At 40.4% G+C, this 18,294-nt stretch overlaps 1 protein-coding gene across 2 annotated transcripts in view; it reads right to left on the bottom strand.

Moving 5' to 3' along the window:
* The window catches only part of slc9a1a (solute carrier family 9 member A1a), a 33,481-nt gene extending 15,422 nt beyond the window's left edge, over positions 1 to 18,059 (bottom strand). The window contains exons 1-4 of one of the 2 annotated variants that reach the window (XM_031314503.2): positions 16,943 to 18,059; positions 5,837 to 6,309; positions 4,155 to 4,405; positions 1,012 to 1,229 (exon numbers count right to left, since the gene is read on the bottom strand). In XM_031314503.2, coding sequence (XP_031170363.1) covers positions 1,012 to 1,229; positions 4,155 to 4,405; positions 5,837 to 6,309; positions 16,943 to 17,231 — 1,231 coding nt within the window. In that variant the 5' untranslated portion in view covers positions 17,232 to 18,059. The remainder of the gene's footprint in view (positions 1 to 1,011; positions 1,230 to 4,154; positions 4,406 to 5,836; positions 6,310 to 16,942) is intronic. The other variant, XM_031314508.2, reaches the window with a different exon arrangement.
* Positions 18,060 to 18,294: the final 235 nt, after the last annotated feature.

The following is an 18,294-nucleotide window of genomic DNA, read 5'->3' as shown; positions in this document are numbered from 1 at the left end:
AGGTGCAAGATCAGGCACGTATATCTACGCTACGCGACACTTAACGCGTGCGGTGTGTTCCAGCTGTAAGTCTGCAATTTGAAATTAAAATCGTATAAAATAAATTAAAAACAATTGTTGCCTGGAAGATTTTTTTTTAAATCCAAACACTAAAGCATGCTTTGAATAGTAGTTAGCTAAAGTACTGCAAAATATATGTGATTTATAGTAAAAGACCTAAAAACCTGCAAAAACATTGCAATGACTGTTTAACTGGCCAAACAAGAACAATTTGAACCACTTTCCATCACAAGATCTTGCATCATGTGACACAAGTAAGATGTGCAGGATTGTTGATTGCAATTCATTCACAGGCCGCATATTTGTGTCTCAAAGCATCATCAGCTCTTAAGGCTGAGAATGTCAAATAAGTTCATATTTCACGACTGAAGACACTTTGTTGTTTTGTTTCTTTCACTTTGAGCCTCTCTCTCTCCGGCACTAATAACTCTAGTATGACAAATCATCAACAGAAGGACTTGTGACAGTCTGAAGTCAACACTGAAATCCTCAGCAGAGCTTCCTTCCCCAGCTGTGTGATGAAACATGATGGCGACATTTACTCCTGTCAATTATTCCCAGTTTCCTTTTTTGAGATAGACATCATTTTTGTGTTAATTACAGCTCCCTTTAAAGTGAACTATAATCCATTTATCTCCTTTGAAAAAATAAATACTTGCTGTTGTACTTTTTGATTTGCATTTCAGCTCAATGACAAATCCGTTAATCAAAAGCCCTTCAAGCTGAAGTCTGAAGTGACTGTTTCATGAAAAGATTTATGGATAAAAGCCAATAACATTATCAAATAAATCTTGCATGAATTAACTCCCCAAATGACAATAAAACAAACTAACAAAACTTCCTCTGTTGCAGGTTAACCGTTTCCCCTTCACATGGCATTGCTACACACCCCAGCATGGCACCATTGCCTTTCTTTTGAAGAAGTTGTGATATATGTGCAATAGAGCTGACCTATGACCCGTGACACCAGACACAGAATGACAGTGACGGTGACGAACGTCCAGTTCCAGTGGTGAGGTCCGTCCACCGTGGCCACACCGAGAAAGATGAAGATTAGCGTCTCACTGACGCTGCTCCACATTTTCAGGAAGTACTTGATGGTGGTGTGGGACTTGTGGGATATGTTGGCCTCTACGTAGGGTCGCATCACTGCTCCACATGCTATTAACCTAGAAGGAGAAGAGGCAAACGTACGCTCAGAGAAGATATAATATATATATTTTTTAGAAAACATATAGATATAGATAGATCCATGTTTCCAAATCTGTTGTAAATGCTGGGATGTTTGTCATCCAAATTCAAACACTGTTAAACGTATGATTAACATGAAGCAAAGTAAAATTAATTCATAAATGTTAAAGGGAAAAGTCGTCGGCAACAGTAACATCAGAGTTTTTCCACAAAAGGAATGCTGTAGATACCTAGAGTTCCACACTGATTTTGGAAACATGACAACGTGACACCAACAAAGCTGTCTTCTTCCCTGTCTGGTAAGCACTTCTCTATTGTATTCTGGTTTCATGCAAAAAAAAACTCATTCCTCCTCCATGTCAATATTGGTTTGGTTTTCAAGGCTTTAGGGAAATGATGAAAGGAATTCAGACCAGTTAGCTGTTCCACTTCTTCTTTGTAAACACCTCGACACAAATCTAGTTTTTGATGTGAGGTACAGGAAGACAGCCAGAAGAGATTGTCCTTGGAGCTACACATCTTTTGAACCCTGATTCAGAGGGGAGACTCAGTATTTCATCACCTCCTGTCTGCAACATCCATTACTCCCAGCACCTTGAACAGAAAATGGACTGAAACGTACTGGAGGAGCTGATGAGGAATGGCACCTCAGAGAATGTTGGTATGCCAATAAATCAATGCTTGGTTAAGGTGATGTTGGATCAGATGAATTCAATATACCACTGCCACGATATACAGTTGAGTTACTGTCATAGGGCAATGACTGAAATAGATTTTTCCTGCAGTGGCAAGGTTCTATAGACCATGACAACTCATTACTGAGGGAAGATCCAGATAATAAAAACATACAATACAAGGATGTCTCTGAAACAGCTGGAGTACTTCACAGATACCAGAGAGCACACATGACACAAAAACATTACTACTGTATGGAATGGAGTAGGCAAAGTGACGTCTGAGTCGTACAGATATAAAACTTTCAATATATACAGTACATTCTGAAAAATTGCAATTCTCTTTAAGTCTATCTATATGACCACCCCCCAAACTAGGGCTGAACGATATTGGAAAATAATCTAATTGCAATTTTTTTAAGAGCAATATTGCGATTGAATATGTGATTTTTTAAAAAGGTTCCTTATCTTCTGTATTATTCAATATACACAAGCCATAAATCATTCTCTAGTATGACTAACACAACATTGGATACAGTCAACATATAAACTGCTCTTTCATGTAGGCCAGGCCTATGTGTTAGGCTGAAATGAGATGAATTGATGCAAGAATTGATATGAATAACATGTCTTTATTTAGCGACTGACTTGTCAAAACCTTCAATCACTATAGAATATTATAACTTGTAACTTCAAGCCTTGTAAACATGTAACATGACTTAACTTAAAGTGCCCATATTATGAAAAAATCACTTTTTCTGGGATTTGGGGTGTTATTTTGTGTCTCTGGTGCTTCCACACACATACAAACTTTGAAAAAAATCCATCCATGCTGTTTAGAGTGAGATACGGTTTCTGAATGTGTCCTGCCTTCAGTCTCTGGGTGAGCTGTTCAAAATCGGCACGGCTTGTGACGTCACAAGCCGAAACGAGCAGGCTAACCGCAACCATTAGCTCGTAGCGTTAGCATGCTAACGCTAGCATGCTACCTCGTTCTCAATAGCAAAGCACTGCTACAACACACACAAGTTCACCATAATCTACAAAAGAACTACTTACATGTGTGCCCTCATTTAGAAGTCTCCCAGCTAATCCTGCCTTGTAACTGACCGAAGTTGTAGAAACAGCCTTTCTTTTACTGTCTATGGAGCTAGCTAGCTGACATGATCTACATCTGAGCTACTGGGCATGTGCAGCGCAATCAAAGATAGTACAGAAGAAGAAGAAAAGAGGTCTCACTCTGTAGCTAAAACAGAGACCAGGTGAAAAGAGGATCTGCAGCAGTGAGAGAGAGCACTGCAGTACAACACAAACATGGTGTTTTTTGAAAATTAAACCATGTAAACCTATTCTGGTACAACCTTAAAATACAATTATGAACCTGAAAATGAGCATAATATGGCTGCTTTAAATAACTGAAAAAAGAACAACAAACCACTGGTGAGAACATTAATATATGAAAAATAAATATGAATCCTACTGATCTCCAGTCAGTCTGACTATTTTGATAACTTAAAGCCCAATGGTAACGTGAACACGTAGATTTAACTTATAAATACAATCTCAAAAACACCAGACGCCCAGTGCAAACATTAATTTAAATATAAAACATAAATATGAATCTTAACTGATCTCCAGTCAGCAACGGTATTGTAACAAATTACACAAACTAAAGTGCACACTGACTATGGCTCTACCACTCTAAAAATATTTAGATAACTGAAAGCCTCATTGTAAACATGTTGTTAACTAACCATTCCGGCTTAAGAGAGACTTTGTTTTGCCTCCAGGACCGACATTGATGCTCACTTCGGGCTAACCTCATCACATTACACAGCAGTTGAGAAGCAAGTCACAAGAACCCTACTCGGTCTTAATGAACTGCAGTATTTATTCATAGACAAACTACAACCTGTACTTTTACTACCATTTGACAACTTCACTGCTAATTTCTTCTCTGCTCGGATCGCCTACACCGGTCTGCTGAGTGCATCAACTCTCTCTTTCTCTTTCGACCACACACTCGCTACAAACAAAGTATGCACTGAGCTATTTCCAAAGGAGCAAGACTACTCTTACAACAATTCAAAAGGATGCAAAATGTAAACATGATGATGACTGAAGACTTAAACTCGGCCTTGGCCATTTCGGCGATTTGAAAATTGCCTTCTATTACGTCACAATGTCAGTTTGAATTTGATTAATCGTTCAGCCCTACCCCACACTTACGCCATGATGCCAGAAAGGTGGAACATCTCAGCTGAAAGGTAGGCCATGTAGCTGTACACAAAGACAAAAAGTGGCTCGATGACACGCGTGTGGGAGGTGAAGCGTGAGGTGAAGGCAGTCAGGATCCCATAGATAGCTCCCACTAGAATGCCACCCAGCGATACCACCAGGAAGGAGATGATCCCCAGGAAACCGTCCAGCACCGTCACTGTGCCAGCAGCCGAATACTCCTCAAACAGATGGTATAGCACCTAGGAGACGGATGGTGTTGATCAAGGAATATGACAAAGAGAATGCTTACACCTAATTACAACAAAAGCTAACAAAAGTCTGTTGAGAAAGAATAATCAAAACTTTAATGTATTTCCTGCTCCATGTGGCTCTAGTGATTCTCTGATTCTGGACAATGTCCAAATTAGTTTTCGAATGCTTTTTTCTTTTCTTTTTTTAAAGAAAATTATTATTATTATTATATATGCATCACCCCAAAAATCCTGAATACACATGAAATAAGGAATAGTGATCCCACATTATTCATTTATGCATGCATGTGTTTAGGGATCGGGTGCGTTTGTGTAGGACTAGTTGTGTTGCTGTCCTGGGTACTGAAATCGATGGAAGAACCTGGCATCATCTATAGGGATGGGTATCGTTTGGATTTTTACGATTTTGATGCTGAACCGGTACTTTTAAAACAATTCCGATTCCTAAACCGATTCTTGAAAAACTGAAAAATGACATCAAAGATGTAATATGTTTACCAGCGATCACGTGCAGTGAATGGTTAATATGCTTTTACGTCCGTTTTGGTGAGCCCAGAGGGAAGATATGGCATTTTAAAAGTAGCCTACATTTACGCTATCTAGCTAAAGGTGGACTACAGAGAAAGTGTGATATTTTTACGTCCGTTTTGGAGTGACAGAGGGAAAATATTTCAGCCGACACATTAAGTGGAATCGAAATGAGGAACCGAAATTTGCGTTCTAATCCGGTCCGATTCTTACCGGTTGCGTAGGAACCGGTTCCATAGTGGAACCGGGTTTCGGTACCCAACCCTAGTCATCTAACGTTACCAGCACCTAAACTGAAAGTTTGACCATGTGAGGGCTAGCATGCAAGATGTCGAAAAAGTCAAGCATCTGGAATAATTCCAAAGGAAACTGGCAGAAAATCAGCAGAAATCCTCGCTCACCTAGCTATGATGCTAGCATTGTCAGAAACTTTATACTGTAGATGGTGCTGTTTGTGAAGAGGCCAGCTAACAGCTGGTGTGCTGTGAGTTGGGGAATATTGTGTAGTGACAAGGTAGTCAGTGGATCATTAGCTGTGTGGTGACAAATCAGGTCTAACTATAACATTATATGAATTATTTAATTCAATACACAATCTGATCTGATGAGAACACTCAGTGACTGAGTTTTTAGCCGCTTTGCAAACTGCTGACCAAAACACCAACGTTTTAATTTGTACTTCTAGGTTAAAAGGTTTACAAATGACTTGAGTTTAACAGTAACATCATTAATGATATAGAAGCTTCTGAGGGCTACAAGCAACGGTTTACACCTCAGCATATCATATTCTGACAGAGAACTGCCATTAATCTACCAGTCTATCTTATTGGAGCACCGATGAAACAATAAATGCATTCACCCAGCCACATAATTCCTGTTTTATTCACTCACCACAGTGACGGCATCGTTGAGCAGTGACTCGCCAAATACCAGGATGTGCAACAGTTCATTGATGTGGATCTCCTCAAACACAGCTAGCACAGCAACAGGATCCACAGCTGAGATGATGGAGCCGAACAGCAGACAGGGCAGGATCTCTAGCTGGTGGAGTTCGGATGGATTGGCTGGCTGGATCTGACACACAGCATACAGCAGACCCCCGATGAAGAAGGCATTCCACAAGGTCCCCACAACAGCAAACATCAGGATCGTGCCCAGGTTCTCCATGAAGGGACGAATAGGCAGGAAGTAGCCAGCATCCAGAATAATGGGCGGCAGCAGGCAGAGGAAAAACAATTGGGAGTCCAGAACTGGGGGGACCTTTTCTCCGGCTAGTTTGATAAGCCCCCCCACCAGAAGACCCACCGTAATCAACAGGCAGCTTTCTGGCACAATACCGGGCAGACGAGGAATCATGTGGAACCCTGGGAAAATGGAGAGAGAAAAAGATTAGAGGCAATGGCATGGAACAAGAACGAGGGAGCGATAGGATCACACCAACCGTAACGTCAAATCGGGCCAGTGACGTAAAGTGGGTTGGACCCTTCATTACTTCCTACTCCTCTACTTTTGGCATCCTCGCTCGAACCACACCCATCTTTAAACCCTGCCTTCATTTTGATCCCAACTACACACCTGTAGAGTTTCATGACTCTACAGGTGGAAATCTAGGCTAAATTATGGCGATGGTAAAACTATCATGGCCATTTCCAAAGGGCTACCTCAAGATGTCTGAAGGAAAATGTTTTAAGGGTTCCCACAAGTCTCCCCTTTACAGACATGCATACTTTATGCTTTCTGCTAATCCCACGTAGTTTGGACAAAAAAACATGCAGTTTTTCTCATAGTATAATTGTATAAATGCGTTTTTTTCACCTATTTTAAAATGGTGTATTTGAATATTTCTGGGGTCTGGAAAATTGCATGAATTGGGTATGACTGGAAAGCTGAGACTGCGCTTCAGATTGTGGGTTCAATGAAAGCAACTGTATTTAATAAATACATGTGTGATAATGTTAGTCCCCATAGTAGCCATTTAAATGAGTGAGACCATTTTCTGAAACGTGTTTCACTGTATAAAATTACCTGTTGCAACCTCTAGGATAATCACAGCCTCATGGAGGTTTACAAGCCTCAAACTAGAGAACATTCAGAGGATGTATGGCCTAGGTATATTTAACATAAGGGGGTTTCTCAGCAGTTTCCAGAACAAAAGTGTTCGCCATTCAATCACAGAAAGAAATGCAATTCTTGCAGAAATCTCCAAAGCTTTTGATACCAAATCACCGCATGGATTTTTCCCATGATCCTCAAGATTTTGGTGTCTTAATGGGGTATTGGTGGTTTGGAGGGCTTTTTTGAGAATTGTTTATCAATTCTTGAGTGGTAAAAAATGGTTAAATTGTGCACCAAATCTGTAACAAACAGTATCAACCCAAAAACTGCTGCAACAACGTAGAAGACATAAGTGAGCATGAGAATGGCCATCTTAAACTTATAGCATAATGTACTAAGTCCTTATACACGTTGACAATTATATATCATATTTATTTCTAATTTATTACAAGAATAACTTGGCAAAGTGCTGAGCTGCATGTGAAATTAATTGTCAGGTTCCCAGCTTTCAAATGCTGTATACCACTTCTATGTGGAATCTACTGTTGACCTAGCCTAGAAATCTAGACGCACCCTAGCGGCAGCAAAAGTTATTTGCAGCCAGGAGGTCTAGCAACTCTCTGTCGGCTTGTGATCTGGAAAAACCAATCACTAGTCTGGCAAATTACATTGTGTATAGAGTCGGTGGGCGGGCTTAACATAAGGACGGCAGAGTTGCGACGGTTCCGCGTGAATTCCCTGCTACTTGAAAACAAAGAAGATGGCTGCTGCTGCTGGCAAACAGCAGTCTTTCGAATCGGCTTTGGCCGCGACTCTGGAAGACTTGGAGTTAAGCTTTTCTTTGAGAAAAGAACAAAGAACGGCACTGAAGTCATTCTTAAAAAAGGAAGATACGGCAAAAGTTGAATCTATCAACTAGCGTTGCTCTGGTTGGTTGTAGAGCTATCCTATTGCGTGCAGAGGGAATTTGAAAGCCAACCTTTTATCCCGCTCCTCTGATTGAGCCCTGCCAACGGTGAGTTCCCAGACTAGAGGTCGATCGATATGGGTTTTCTCTGGCCGATGCCGATGCGGATCTTTAGAAATCAGGGTCAGCCGATTGCCGATTAATGCTGCCGATTTATTTTGGCCGATATTTGGCCGATATGTGCTTGTTTTTAAACCTCTATTTGAAAGATAAAATGTAACACTAATATACACAGAAAACTTATTCTCAGCATGTGTTTAACATATGACTAAAGTTGTATTTTCAGTCTTGAAGATGTAGGTTGGGAAAAGAACATGAAAAGAGGACTGTATGCCGTGTAGTTACTCATGTGACACATAGCTAATACAATGGCCCTGTGAATTCTGGAAGGAAAAACATTTAAATTACATGCAAAGCATGCTCAACAAGTCAAGGCTGACTTGACTGTATGAATTACAATCTAAAAAGGATTCCATTCCCTTGTGAATGACAATAGAAGACCTGTATTTTGCTGTATGCATGTGTGTATTGTATTAGAGACAAAAAGAGGGGGATTGATGTGTTAATTGAGTCATGTCAACAAGTTGTTCTTCACACGCGCCCTAAGCAACAGCTCTAACGAAAACATGTGGTCCACCCACCACCTCTTTAATTTTAGATTTGAATAGATGAACAGAATTTTGACCCATGGCGTTGTTATGAGCTTGGATTAAAGTGCCCACAGCAGCACATGCTAAACTATCAACACAGCTACAAAGTTGAAGCTATTCAGGACAAGAGTGGACGGTGAAGTGACAGCAGCACCATTTGGCACAGTAGCCACAGGGTGTATATCCACCTGAGTTCAGCGGGGAGGGGCAGGCAGGTGCTTAGACCTGCTCCAGTTTGCTTACGTTTGCACAATAAGGATGGTGGAGCAGCTAATTAAAGGGGTGTTCATACTTGGGCAGCTTAAGGACAACGCTGTTACTGTTTCAGCACACAAGCTCAACAAGTGCATGTCTGTGGATTATGCAGCTGCATGCAGCCGTAGCTCTGTATCTCTGAGGAAAGAAAGTGTGGGAGTCTTTATCTTAAATGGTCTAAAGAGACCCAATTTCTTCACAGCGAGATGTCAGGGACTGAGTGCTGTTCTCTTTTCAAAACACTTTATTAGAAAAAAAGGCACTACCCATAACTCCACAAAGACTTAGTAGCCAGGTGGGTTAACAAAAGATATTGTGTGTACTGCTTGAAACACGGTAAACAGAAACCGTACTTGACTCCCCCCTGAAGGTTTAAATGTGGCGAGCAAAATGATAAATTCCACAGCTAGTTCTGAGACTACATCAATATGCTTCCTGGAGGCTTCAAAACTACTCTAAAACTAAATGGGCACCATAAATTAGCACATTAATGTTCACAACATATATAGACACTGTTACATAATTAAGAAGCTGTGTCTAAGTGTTTGAGACTTCAACACTGCAGAGATCTCTGTTTAGTGTGGGGGACACCAGATCACACTAGTGGGCCTGTTCACCAGCCAGTAAGCTAATTGGTTCCCAGCTGAAGAGAATACAGTAGATTACAGTGACAGGGCTTCCACTGAATGTATACCCATGGTATTGTTTCACATAATTCTGCCAGTAACTGAGAGCTAATATCAGTTTGTCATCACCTTGCTCTATTACACGTGTGAATGAATAGCAGAGAATTTAAATATTATATATATAAATAAAACAGACGTAAATGCATACAGTACAATAGGGCTGCTCCCTCTTAGTCGATTAGTCGACTAATCGGTCGTTTTGGTCTTAGTCAACTTAGATTTCTTTAGTCGATTAGTCATGTTTTATGCTTTTTTCATGCTGAGTGACTTATTTCCAAGAAACGTATGAGCACATCTCTTGTAAACACAAGAATTAAAGTGGTGCTTTTGCATCACTCTTTGCGGAGAAACTCAGATTTACAGATCTGTCGATTAAATCAACTAATCGATTAGTCGATACAATTGAATGAGTGTTAGTCGACTAAGAATTTCTTCAATCGAGCACAGCCCTACAGTACAACAATGTGTTATGTGATCCAAAGGAACACGATCTGCAAACAAAAAGCATTTACTTTTTCAAGTCAGACCTTGAAGGGCCTTGTGCTCTACCTTTCTGAGCAAACATACTGCATATGTATTTAACCGGCCATTTAGTTACACCGCTATACACAGGGGAAATGAACATCCTCTGTAAACAGCTGACTAAATGTGAGGGTCACTACTAAATGAAACTGAAAAAGTCCTAGAAGACAGCAATTAACTAATATACAGTATCTAAGAACTAACATCGTCATGGTGTATGTTAATCCTAATAATTGAGTTTAATAGCCTACAGCATGAGCATGGAAAATTACTGGGAATTGAATGTTTTTTTAACAACTTCATTAAAAATAAACAACTGGACTAGAAACACATGCTTATTTTCATCAATGCCAGTGGAAAACAGGGTTTCACAAATGTAGCTCAGCGTAAATTCTGTCAGGTAGACTTCTAATACGTTGTCTCTATTCTCTTTAACTGATCAGCTGGGCAGTGGGTGTTTCGGTTCTGTATACCAATTAGAATCGGGCACGTATGTTCTATCCAATCACAGCATGACTACCTTGTTTTAAATATCTTCTCTCTCCCTTTCTGTCAGTTGTATTTTCAGACGAGAGTGCGACCCGCCTCCTCCCCTTCTACCTCCAGGCATTGTCGACGGTGTATCGGTCTTCTCCCGGCTGACGGCCCATTTTATATCTCGGATTTTCTCACCACCACCACCAGTGTCTAGATTCCATTGGGGGATGTGTTTGGTTTTCCTAAATATTTATTGTATAGATCCCCTTTTACAATGGAGTCTAATCTCCAAATAATTGTTTGTACTTGTTTGGTTAATTGTTAGTAATAAATGTTTGCATATCTGCAACGAAGTCTCTCCTGATTGAAATCCATACACCCAAAAACTTAGACCTGGGAGGGGCCTAGTTATACAAACTGTATCTGCTGTTAGCCACTGAGCAGCCGAAGAGAGAACTTCTGCAGGAATAGACGCTAATATTTGTAAGCACTGGCTACCAAGCCCTTAAATTTGGTGGCAAGTACATTTTTGGTGGCCTAAATGTAAACTTATGTAAAAACAACACAGAAAATGCAATTTAACTGTTTAAAACAGCCTCTCTTAACTGTGACACTTCAAATAGATAAAAAAATGCTACTTATTTAAACTGAAAACTGAAGTTCTTTGTAAACATATGGTACTAGTCTCTTCACAATCCTTTTCACCCCCCCACACCCACCCCCACCCCATTGCCTCATAGACAGCCACCCTCCCTCCCAGCATTGTGCCTGAGTGAGTCATGTCTGCAATAAAAAAGATGACAAACTAAACATTACAGTAGAAAACCGCAGTACATTAGCCTATATCATTGTGTGTCATATTCTAGTTACTCCTGCTTCCATTCACTCTTTCATTTCCATTGCCTTTTTTTTTCCATCGTCCACCTTTTTGTGTTTATAGTTCTTCTGTCAGGTAGAAGATAATTCAATATTATCACTTTTCATTTATTATATTTCAATATAAGATTAATCTTAAATCTATCACAGCATGACAGCAAACTCTTACGCTTACGTTTGCGAAAATGTGGTATTTTAGGGATGGAAAATACCTAAACTCTTCAAATGACCAAGGTCTGCAAAGGAAGCCATTTACAAACAACCTTTAATAAAAAGATGGGCACTGTAGTCCTCGAGGAAAGAGAAAACAGGTTATGACTGGATGGACTAAACGTATTACTGCTGGAGCCTCAAGCAAGGGGACACTCAACACTGGATCCAAGAATGCCACTCTAAATAACCCATTATCATTCATGAATGACCAGCAGCGACAAGTGAAGACTGCACATGCTGTACTTAAACAGGAAGAGAATGAGACAAAAAGCCATTTCAGCATCAATACTAACCTTTCTAAATGTAAAAACTCTCAACACATCTAGGACTGGACTAAAGGCTCAGTGGAGCATGCCTGAGATGTCCAACCTAGACTACGTGGCGGCGGTTAACACATTCTTAAATCTCTCTATGACTCCAATTAAGAGCTTCAGTGCTCATCAAGAAAAGAGCCATACCACAGAAAAAAAGATAAGTGAAAATCAGTGAACATCAAAGAACAACTCATGGCACACAACTGCAGTGCTGTCAAGACATATGTATAAGAGAGATATGCAGTAAGTGTACTCAATAGAAGAAAACGCTACGTAACGTGTAAGGATTTTTATGCCAGATTTGGCGCATATGCAGCCAGGTTATTGAAAAGTCAGCAAAGGGTAACCGCTCTTTCACTTCTGAATGTGTACCCAGTATCAGCACAGCCTGGTACCTGTTACGGTGACTAATTGTACACTGCTGGCAAACAAACCTGCAGGACCAAGCAAGGACAAAAGAGAGAAACTATTTAAACAGTTGCCTTGTTAAAGAAGGTGATTGATGATACATTCTTTTGATTCTTTACTTGGAAATCAAGATGTTAGTACTGGCCGACCAGCTTTCCATGATGTTAACAGGAAGGCCAGAAACACATTTATTTCAGAGCGGTGTAGGCCTTGTTCCTGGCAACAGTGCTGTGTGAAAAAAATAAGCATTGTTTGATTGTTTAATGCAGACCATTGTGTTCCTCAAGTTGCTTGTGCAAGACCAGTGTTGGTTTAAATAATTAATAATGGCCTGCTGATGGTATATTTCAGTATGATCTCTGATGCCATATGTGCACATGGCTGACTCCTCACATGGTTGTTCTAAGGATAGAAATGTTTGATTTTTACCATAATTCACAAGCACATCGTCCACTTTAAATACTGAATGAAGTATAACTTAGTGACAGTATTACATGTATGTTACAAGCAATACTGTACATACAATAGTCCCTTTAGTGATCATGCCGATGTTTAAAATGGAAAGAAGGCAACCAGATAGAATGATTTGGCTGTAGACGGAAACAAAAGGACAAGTTAACATTAGTACAAACACTGTAGATAATACCAGTAGATTTGACAGCCTTTGAGGTTGTTATGTCACTGACAAGAAATGGTTGTTTTGTGGAGACAACAACAATATTTTAGATCTTAGAATTGCAACCACTAATCGCTAGAATGTCCTTCACCTATGGCATCTTAAATGATGATTACTTCTTGCAACCTGTGACGCATGCTCAGAATGGAGAACTATCAAACTAATCAATATGTATTATTGCTTAAGGCTATTTACTTAAATATCTTGGATATTGACAATATATGGAGATATCATATTAAATATGAGGCAAAGACATCTAGGGTATTTCTAAGATTAGGGGCATGTAAATGTTTTTTTTTTTTAATGAAAACTTAACTGCGTTAAGCCATAACCTAAATAACTCATTAAAGATAAGATGTGTAAAGCCTGTGACACATTTACTCAAGCTTTGCCATGAGGGTGGTTTCTAATGATATACCTGACATCTTTTCCACACAGGCAATATTATCGATAAGGATAATATTATGAGCCATATCTCCTAAAGGTTTTGCCCAATCCTGTAACTTTGGACTCCACAACAACAAATATATTAGTTAAACATTAAACAATAAAATGTTAAACTCAAGAACGATTATACAGGTGGTCTATGGGTCAACCCAGTGATACAGATAATGTCTCCTAAAAAGGTTCTCATCAATTGTTGACTTACAACAAGCAATCCATTAAGGAATGGGCAGGTCCCTTCGTGAACCGTTAACTCGGCAAACAAACGATCTAAACAGCTGCAGGCAGCATTCCTGAAACAGTGCTAATTCATAGACATATTGGATCTTAGAAAATTAAACCACTGTAGAGTTTACAAATTCAACAACACACTGTGGAACTATTTTTAAGATTACAGTCTTGTCTGCTAATTACAAGGTTAAAAAAATAACGGGTAGCTTTGAAGGTCCTCAGGTGTAAGAGTCATAAATAACCAATGGAATGGGCAAACAAATTCAACAACTCTTAAAAAACAAAAGAACAAAACCTGACTTTTATCATTATTTCTTGGTCAAACCAGGTTACAGCAATGTTTGACTGTGATGGATGATCTATGCCTGCTGAAGTTACAATAATGGGTTGCCATTGAATATGTTCTACATCTTACTATAAAACAATGACAAAGGCCAATTTTCTCAGTGAAGAGAAAAATCTGCACTTATATGCCCACTCTGGAGTGATTTACTCCCAAATTTCTGGACCTGTGTGTACACACGCTGTCCCAGTTACCACTTCCTGCTGTCTTAATAAACAACAAAAACACAAAATAACACCTGCATTTTGAAAAGAATATCTGTATTTCCTCTTACAGAGGAATAATTGAATAGCTTTCACTTCTAGACAGATGTAGTGCAATTGCAATTATCATTTTGTGCTGATCCTGTAATTTCCAACATTACAACTCAGTTAATAATAAACAAAGCTTGAGTTCATTTATTTATTTTCACTGCAAAAACATTCTTGACAACCGTGGTAATAAAACTGCAGCACTGCTGAGAACATGACTATTAAATCACTGAAAGTATAGCATCGTCTGGCTATTAATGAATTATTTTATGAATGCCAATCATTATCTGCAACACACTCTCCATAAAGTAAGGTTCCAGCCACCAAACATGTTTTCATATTTCTCATTCATGTTGAAAAGATCCATATCACTTTCAACGAGTGCCAAGTCACACACACCTTCTCTTCAAATCGATAGACAAGTTGTGAATTATAAATAGAAGGTGAGACTAACTGAACTTGAACATGTTACAGGGAGTTTCGCTGGAAGGAGGGGGGACACTGGAACCAAGCAGGTTCACAGCCACCAGTGATTACAGAAAGGTGTGTCCCACGGCCCACTCATGTATCACTAGTGAATCTTATCAGATCTGATCAAACAAAAAAAACCAAATCAAATGCTAATGTAAAAGTCGGAGCCTGAATGTTTGATGAGGCTATAAACTATTATAGGTATTACAACCTACTAAAATATTAACAACTCATTCTTGTTTATAACTGCAGGTGAAGTCTGTATTGAGTTTCCTGTTAAATATTAGATTTACAAAATAAAAGGGAAACAAGGTCATTTAAATAATAGCTTCTTAGCATTCATGTATACTGATTATAACTAAACAGATCCTCTCAAACATATTCTTACTCTAAACACAACTACGTTTTCAGAGCCGATTATTGCTTTTAAGTCATAGGTTGATAAAGAACGGTTATTTATGCACGACACTGGTCTGTGGCCTAATTACGGGAGCCATAACAGAGGATGTTTCATAAAAATAAGGACCTTGCCACTTACTTTAATACTGTTAACACAGAGCATATTCTCAGTGAAATTATATCCCCAGGGTTTTAATGTATATAAATAGTTTTTGCACCTGGTGTAATCAATTCAAGAAAAGCAAAAAAAAAAAAGTAAGGAAGGAAGGCACCATGCCCACTGACAGGGTTCCTTAAGAGGTAAATGGATCGTGGGTGTGCTTTTAGGCTTGTAAGATATAAGGTCCATGAACGTGACGCTGTGCCAAGGCGGAGCAGTGTAGCAGCCACATTGAATTACTCACAGCCCATTCAGCCATCCTGGGATAATCAGAGGCTTAAGGTCACCAATGTTTGCTGCTGTCAGTGCACACACTCATCCTGTCTCATTTTCTTTCTGCCTCCCTTTTGCTTCTAGCATTTCCATCATGCATTTCACTCTCTCTCTCTCTCTCTCTCTCTCTCTATCCTCATCTCTCATTTTCATTCCATGCCCTTGAGCTGCGTCTTAACAGAGAGCCACCCAAGCCAGGTGGTCCCTCGCTGCCTGTCCTCTCCACAGAGACACTGGGCTTCTTGCCCAGACAGTGAGACAGGCAGTATTCTACCTGGCAACAGGGTTCTGCTCAGTCAAGCCCCTGATGTTGCAGGCAACTAACAAGCTGCTGGCTCTTGGAAAATGATAGCAGGGGACAATGCAGTGTTTTGTGAAAAGCACAACCCGAGGAGGCATTGATGATAGAGGGAGAAACAGGACAGTATATAGAAGGAAAGAAAAGAGAGCACCATGAGTGGAGAAAGGAAGAGGAATAAAGGCACAGAAGACACAAAGCACAGTGGAAAGTGAGAAGCTGGACAGAAGTATTTCAGTGTGTGTCACAGTTGGGATTGGGAACAATCATAAAGTACTCAGATGTTCGCTTTGAGACATCATTCATGACAATGTCACAAGGCTTTGGCTCACAACAGCGTAGTAGCAGGAGATTCTCCTGTGTTGAAAACTTTCCAAATAGTTGCTGTATAACATCCTACTTAGTCATCACAGTATCAACGAGTAAGGACAGAACTAGCAAAAGACCCTCTCCACATGAGGTTGACAGATCTGATGAGCAATCTGCATGACCATCAATATAGATTTCCCCTCTGAATCGCCATCTCAATTGAGCTATTCTGGCCCAATTTGTTAAGTCAGCACACCAGTGAAATCTTTACTTGCTATGCAGAATACAGGTTACAGGGTGGACAGAGATTATCCGGCAAAAGTAAACTGATGGGTTTGATGTTTTTGTCAATTATTGTGAGCCCATCAGTAGACATAGGCTATGTGCATGTGTTGTAACAGGCTTGTAACCTGAACCAAATATTTACATGTCAGTTGATTAAGCTATGCTATCTCTGCTGGAGTTATCTGAACCCATTCCTCTCTTCAACATGTAATTTTGATTCAAAGAGCAGTCTGGTAAAACAGACTATACATTTATGTTTCAATATGCTGCTAACTGCATCTGAACAACTGCTACACATGTCCCAAGTTAACCTGCAATGACTACACCTGTAGCCAACTCTATAACCTAACCCTTAGCTGGCATTTCCTGGAAAGGCTGAACTCAAATGCCGGCTACAGGCTAAATAGCATGCGTGAAGTTCACATGATACTCACCCAATTTCATTACCGAGGCCAGCAGCACCCATAGTGAGATTTCAAAGGGAGTCTGTATGTGATGGTAGTCGAGGTCGAGGACAGGGAACGCCTTTTTAGTGTAGTTTTTTTCGTGCTCCACTTTGTGGTTGTCCACATTTTTCTGGTGGCTGATATCCGGAGAGCTGGCAGCTCCGAGAGGAAGCACGGAGCCCTCCAGTAACACCAAAACCATCAGCAGGAGCAGTCCCCGCTCTGGTAAACTCTTACCGGTGCCAGCCGGGCTGTGTGAACCTGTCCTCGAAGGCATGATGTTAAACAAAAAAAGGCAATGTAATATGAAAAGAAATGAGTTGGTAAAAGTCCACTTGAAAACCAAGCAAGTTCAAGGAAGTTCGTTACTCTTCAGCCGTCGAACATTCTAAATGACTTTAACAGTCGGGTCAACTAGCTTAAACCGAACCAAACATTAATTCTGCCAGTGAACGTCAGCTAGCTTGACTTCAGAGTTGTTGCTTGTAGCCAGGTAAACAGCCGCACCGCCACAGGCCGTTTGAAGAAAGCAGGAAACGCCAAGATGCTGGAACGAGTTTATTTTTACAACAGCTGAGAGAAGTATGCTGTAAAGAGCAAACCTAGCCTATTCGGGTTTCCCCTTTTTACAGCGATGTTTAACAAGTTTCTCTGTCAGTGGCTATCACTGTCCCCCTTAGTCAAAGATGTCATTGTTGATGCTGGAGGCAAGCGAGACACATCGGCATCCCCTTCCACGGCTCTTATTCAATCCGATTGCCCAAAGAACACATCCGTGGGGCGGCGGTGCTGAGATACTGACCTTGAAGAGAAGCCACACTGCTGCCACTATGCATTTTTTTTCCGCGCACTATGTAGTTCAACTTTTTGATATTAATGTCCGTGTATGCGTCATTTCCATCGTGTTCGCAGAAGGACAAGACCTTGGTTGGGGGCTCAGCCCAGAGGGAGGATAGGGGGAAGACTTGGGGCGTGCTGCTCTCTGCACCGGCTTCAGAGGTTTGTCCCGGGCTGTCAAACCAAGTGGCGACTGCTCCTGTCTGCGATGGTGTTTCGCTTCATACAACCTTCAAAACGCACACCCTTTCGCGGAGGTTTGGGGAAGGGGAGGAGGAGGAGTAGCGTGGGAGGGGAGGGGGATGTCCGACTATAGTGACACCTATAGGAATGGAGGTTTAGGTGTATCGTGCTATAATAGGCTATATCAATGGTCTCATGTGTAAGAAAAATAATAGCATCTCCATAACTACTGAGACAAATCCCTCCATTAGACGTCTGTTCATGAATGAGACATGCTTTGTCTGTGTAATCTGAGTACTAATAAAAGCAGTAATCTGATA

The sequence above is a fragment of the Sander lucioperca genome, chromosome 10 (assembly GCF_008315115.2).
Source record: "Sander lucioperca isolate FBNREF2018 chromosome 10, SLUC_FBN_1.2, whole genome shotgun sequence".
Classification (NCBI taxonomy): Eukaryota; Metazoa; Chordata; class Actinopteri; order Perciformes; family Percidae; genus Sander; species Sander lucioperca.
Note: the sequence above shows the minus strand (reverse complement) of the source record. Positions and strands in the feature narration are given on the sequence as shown.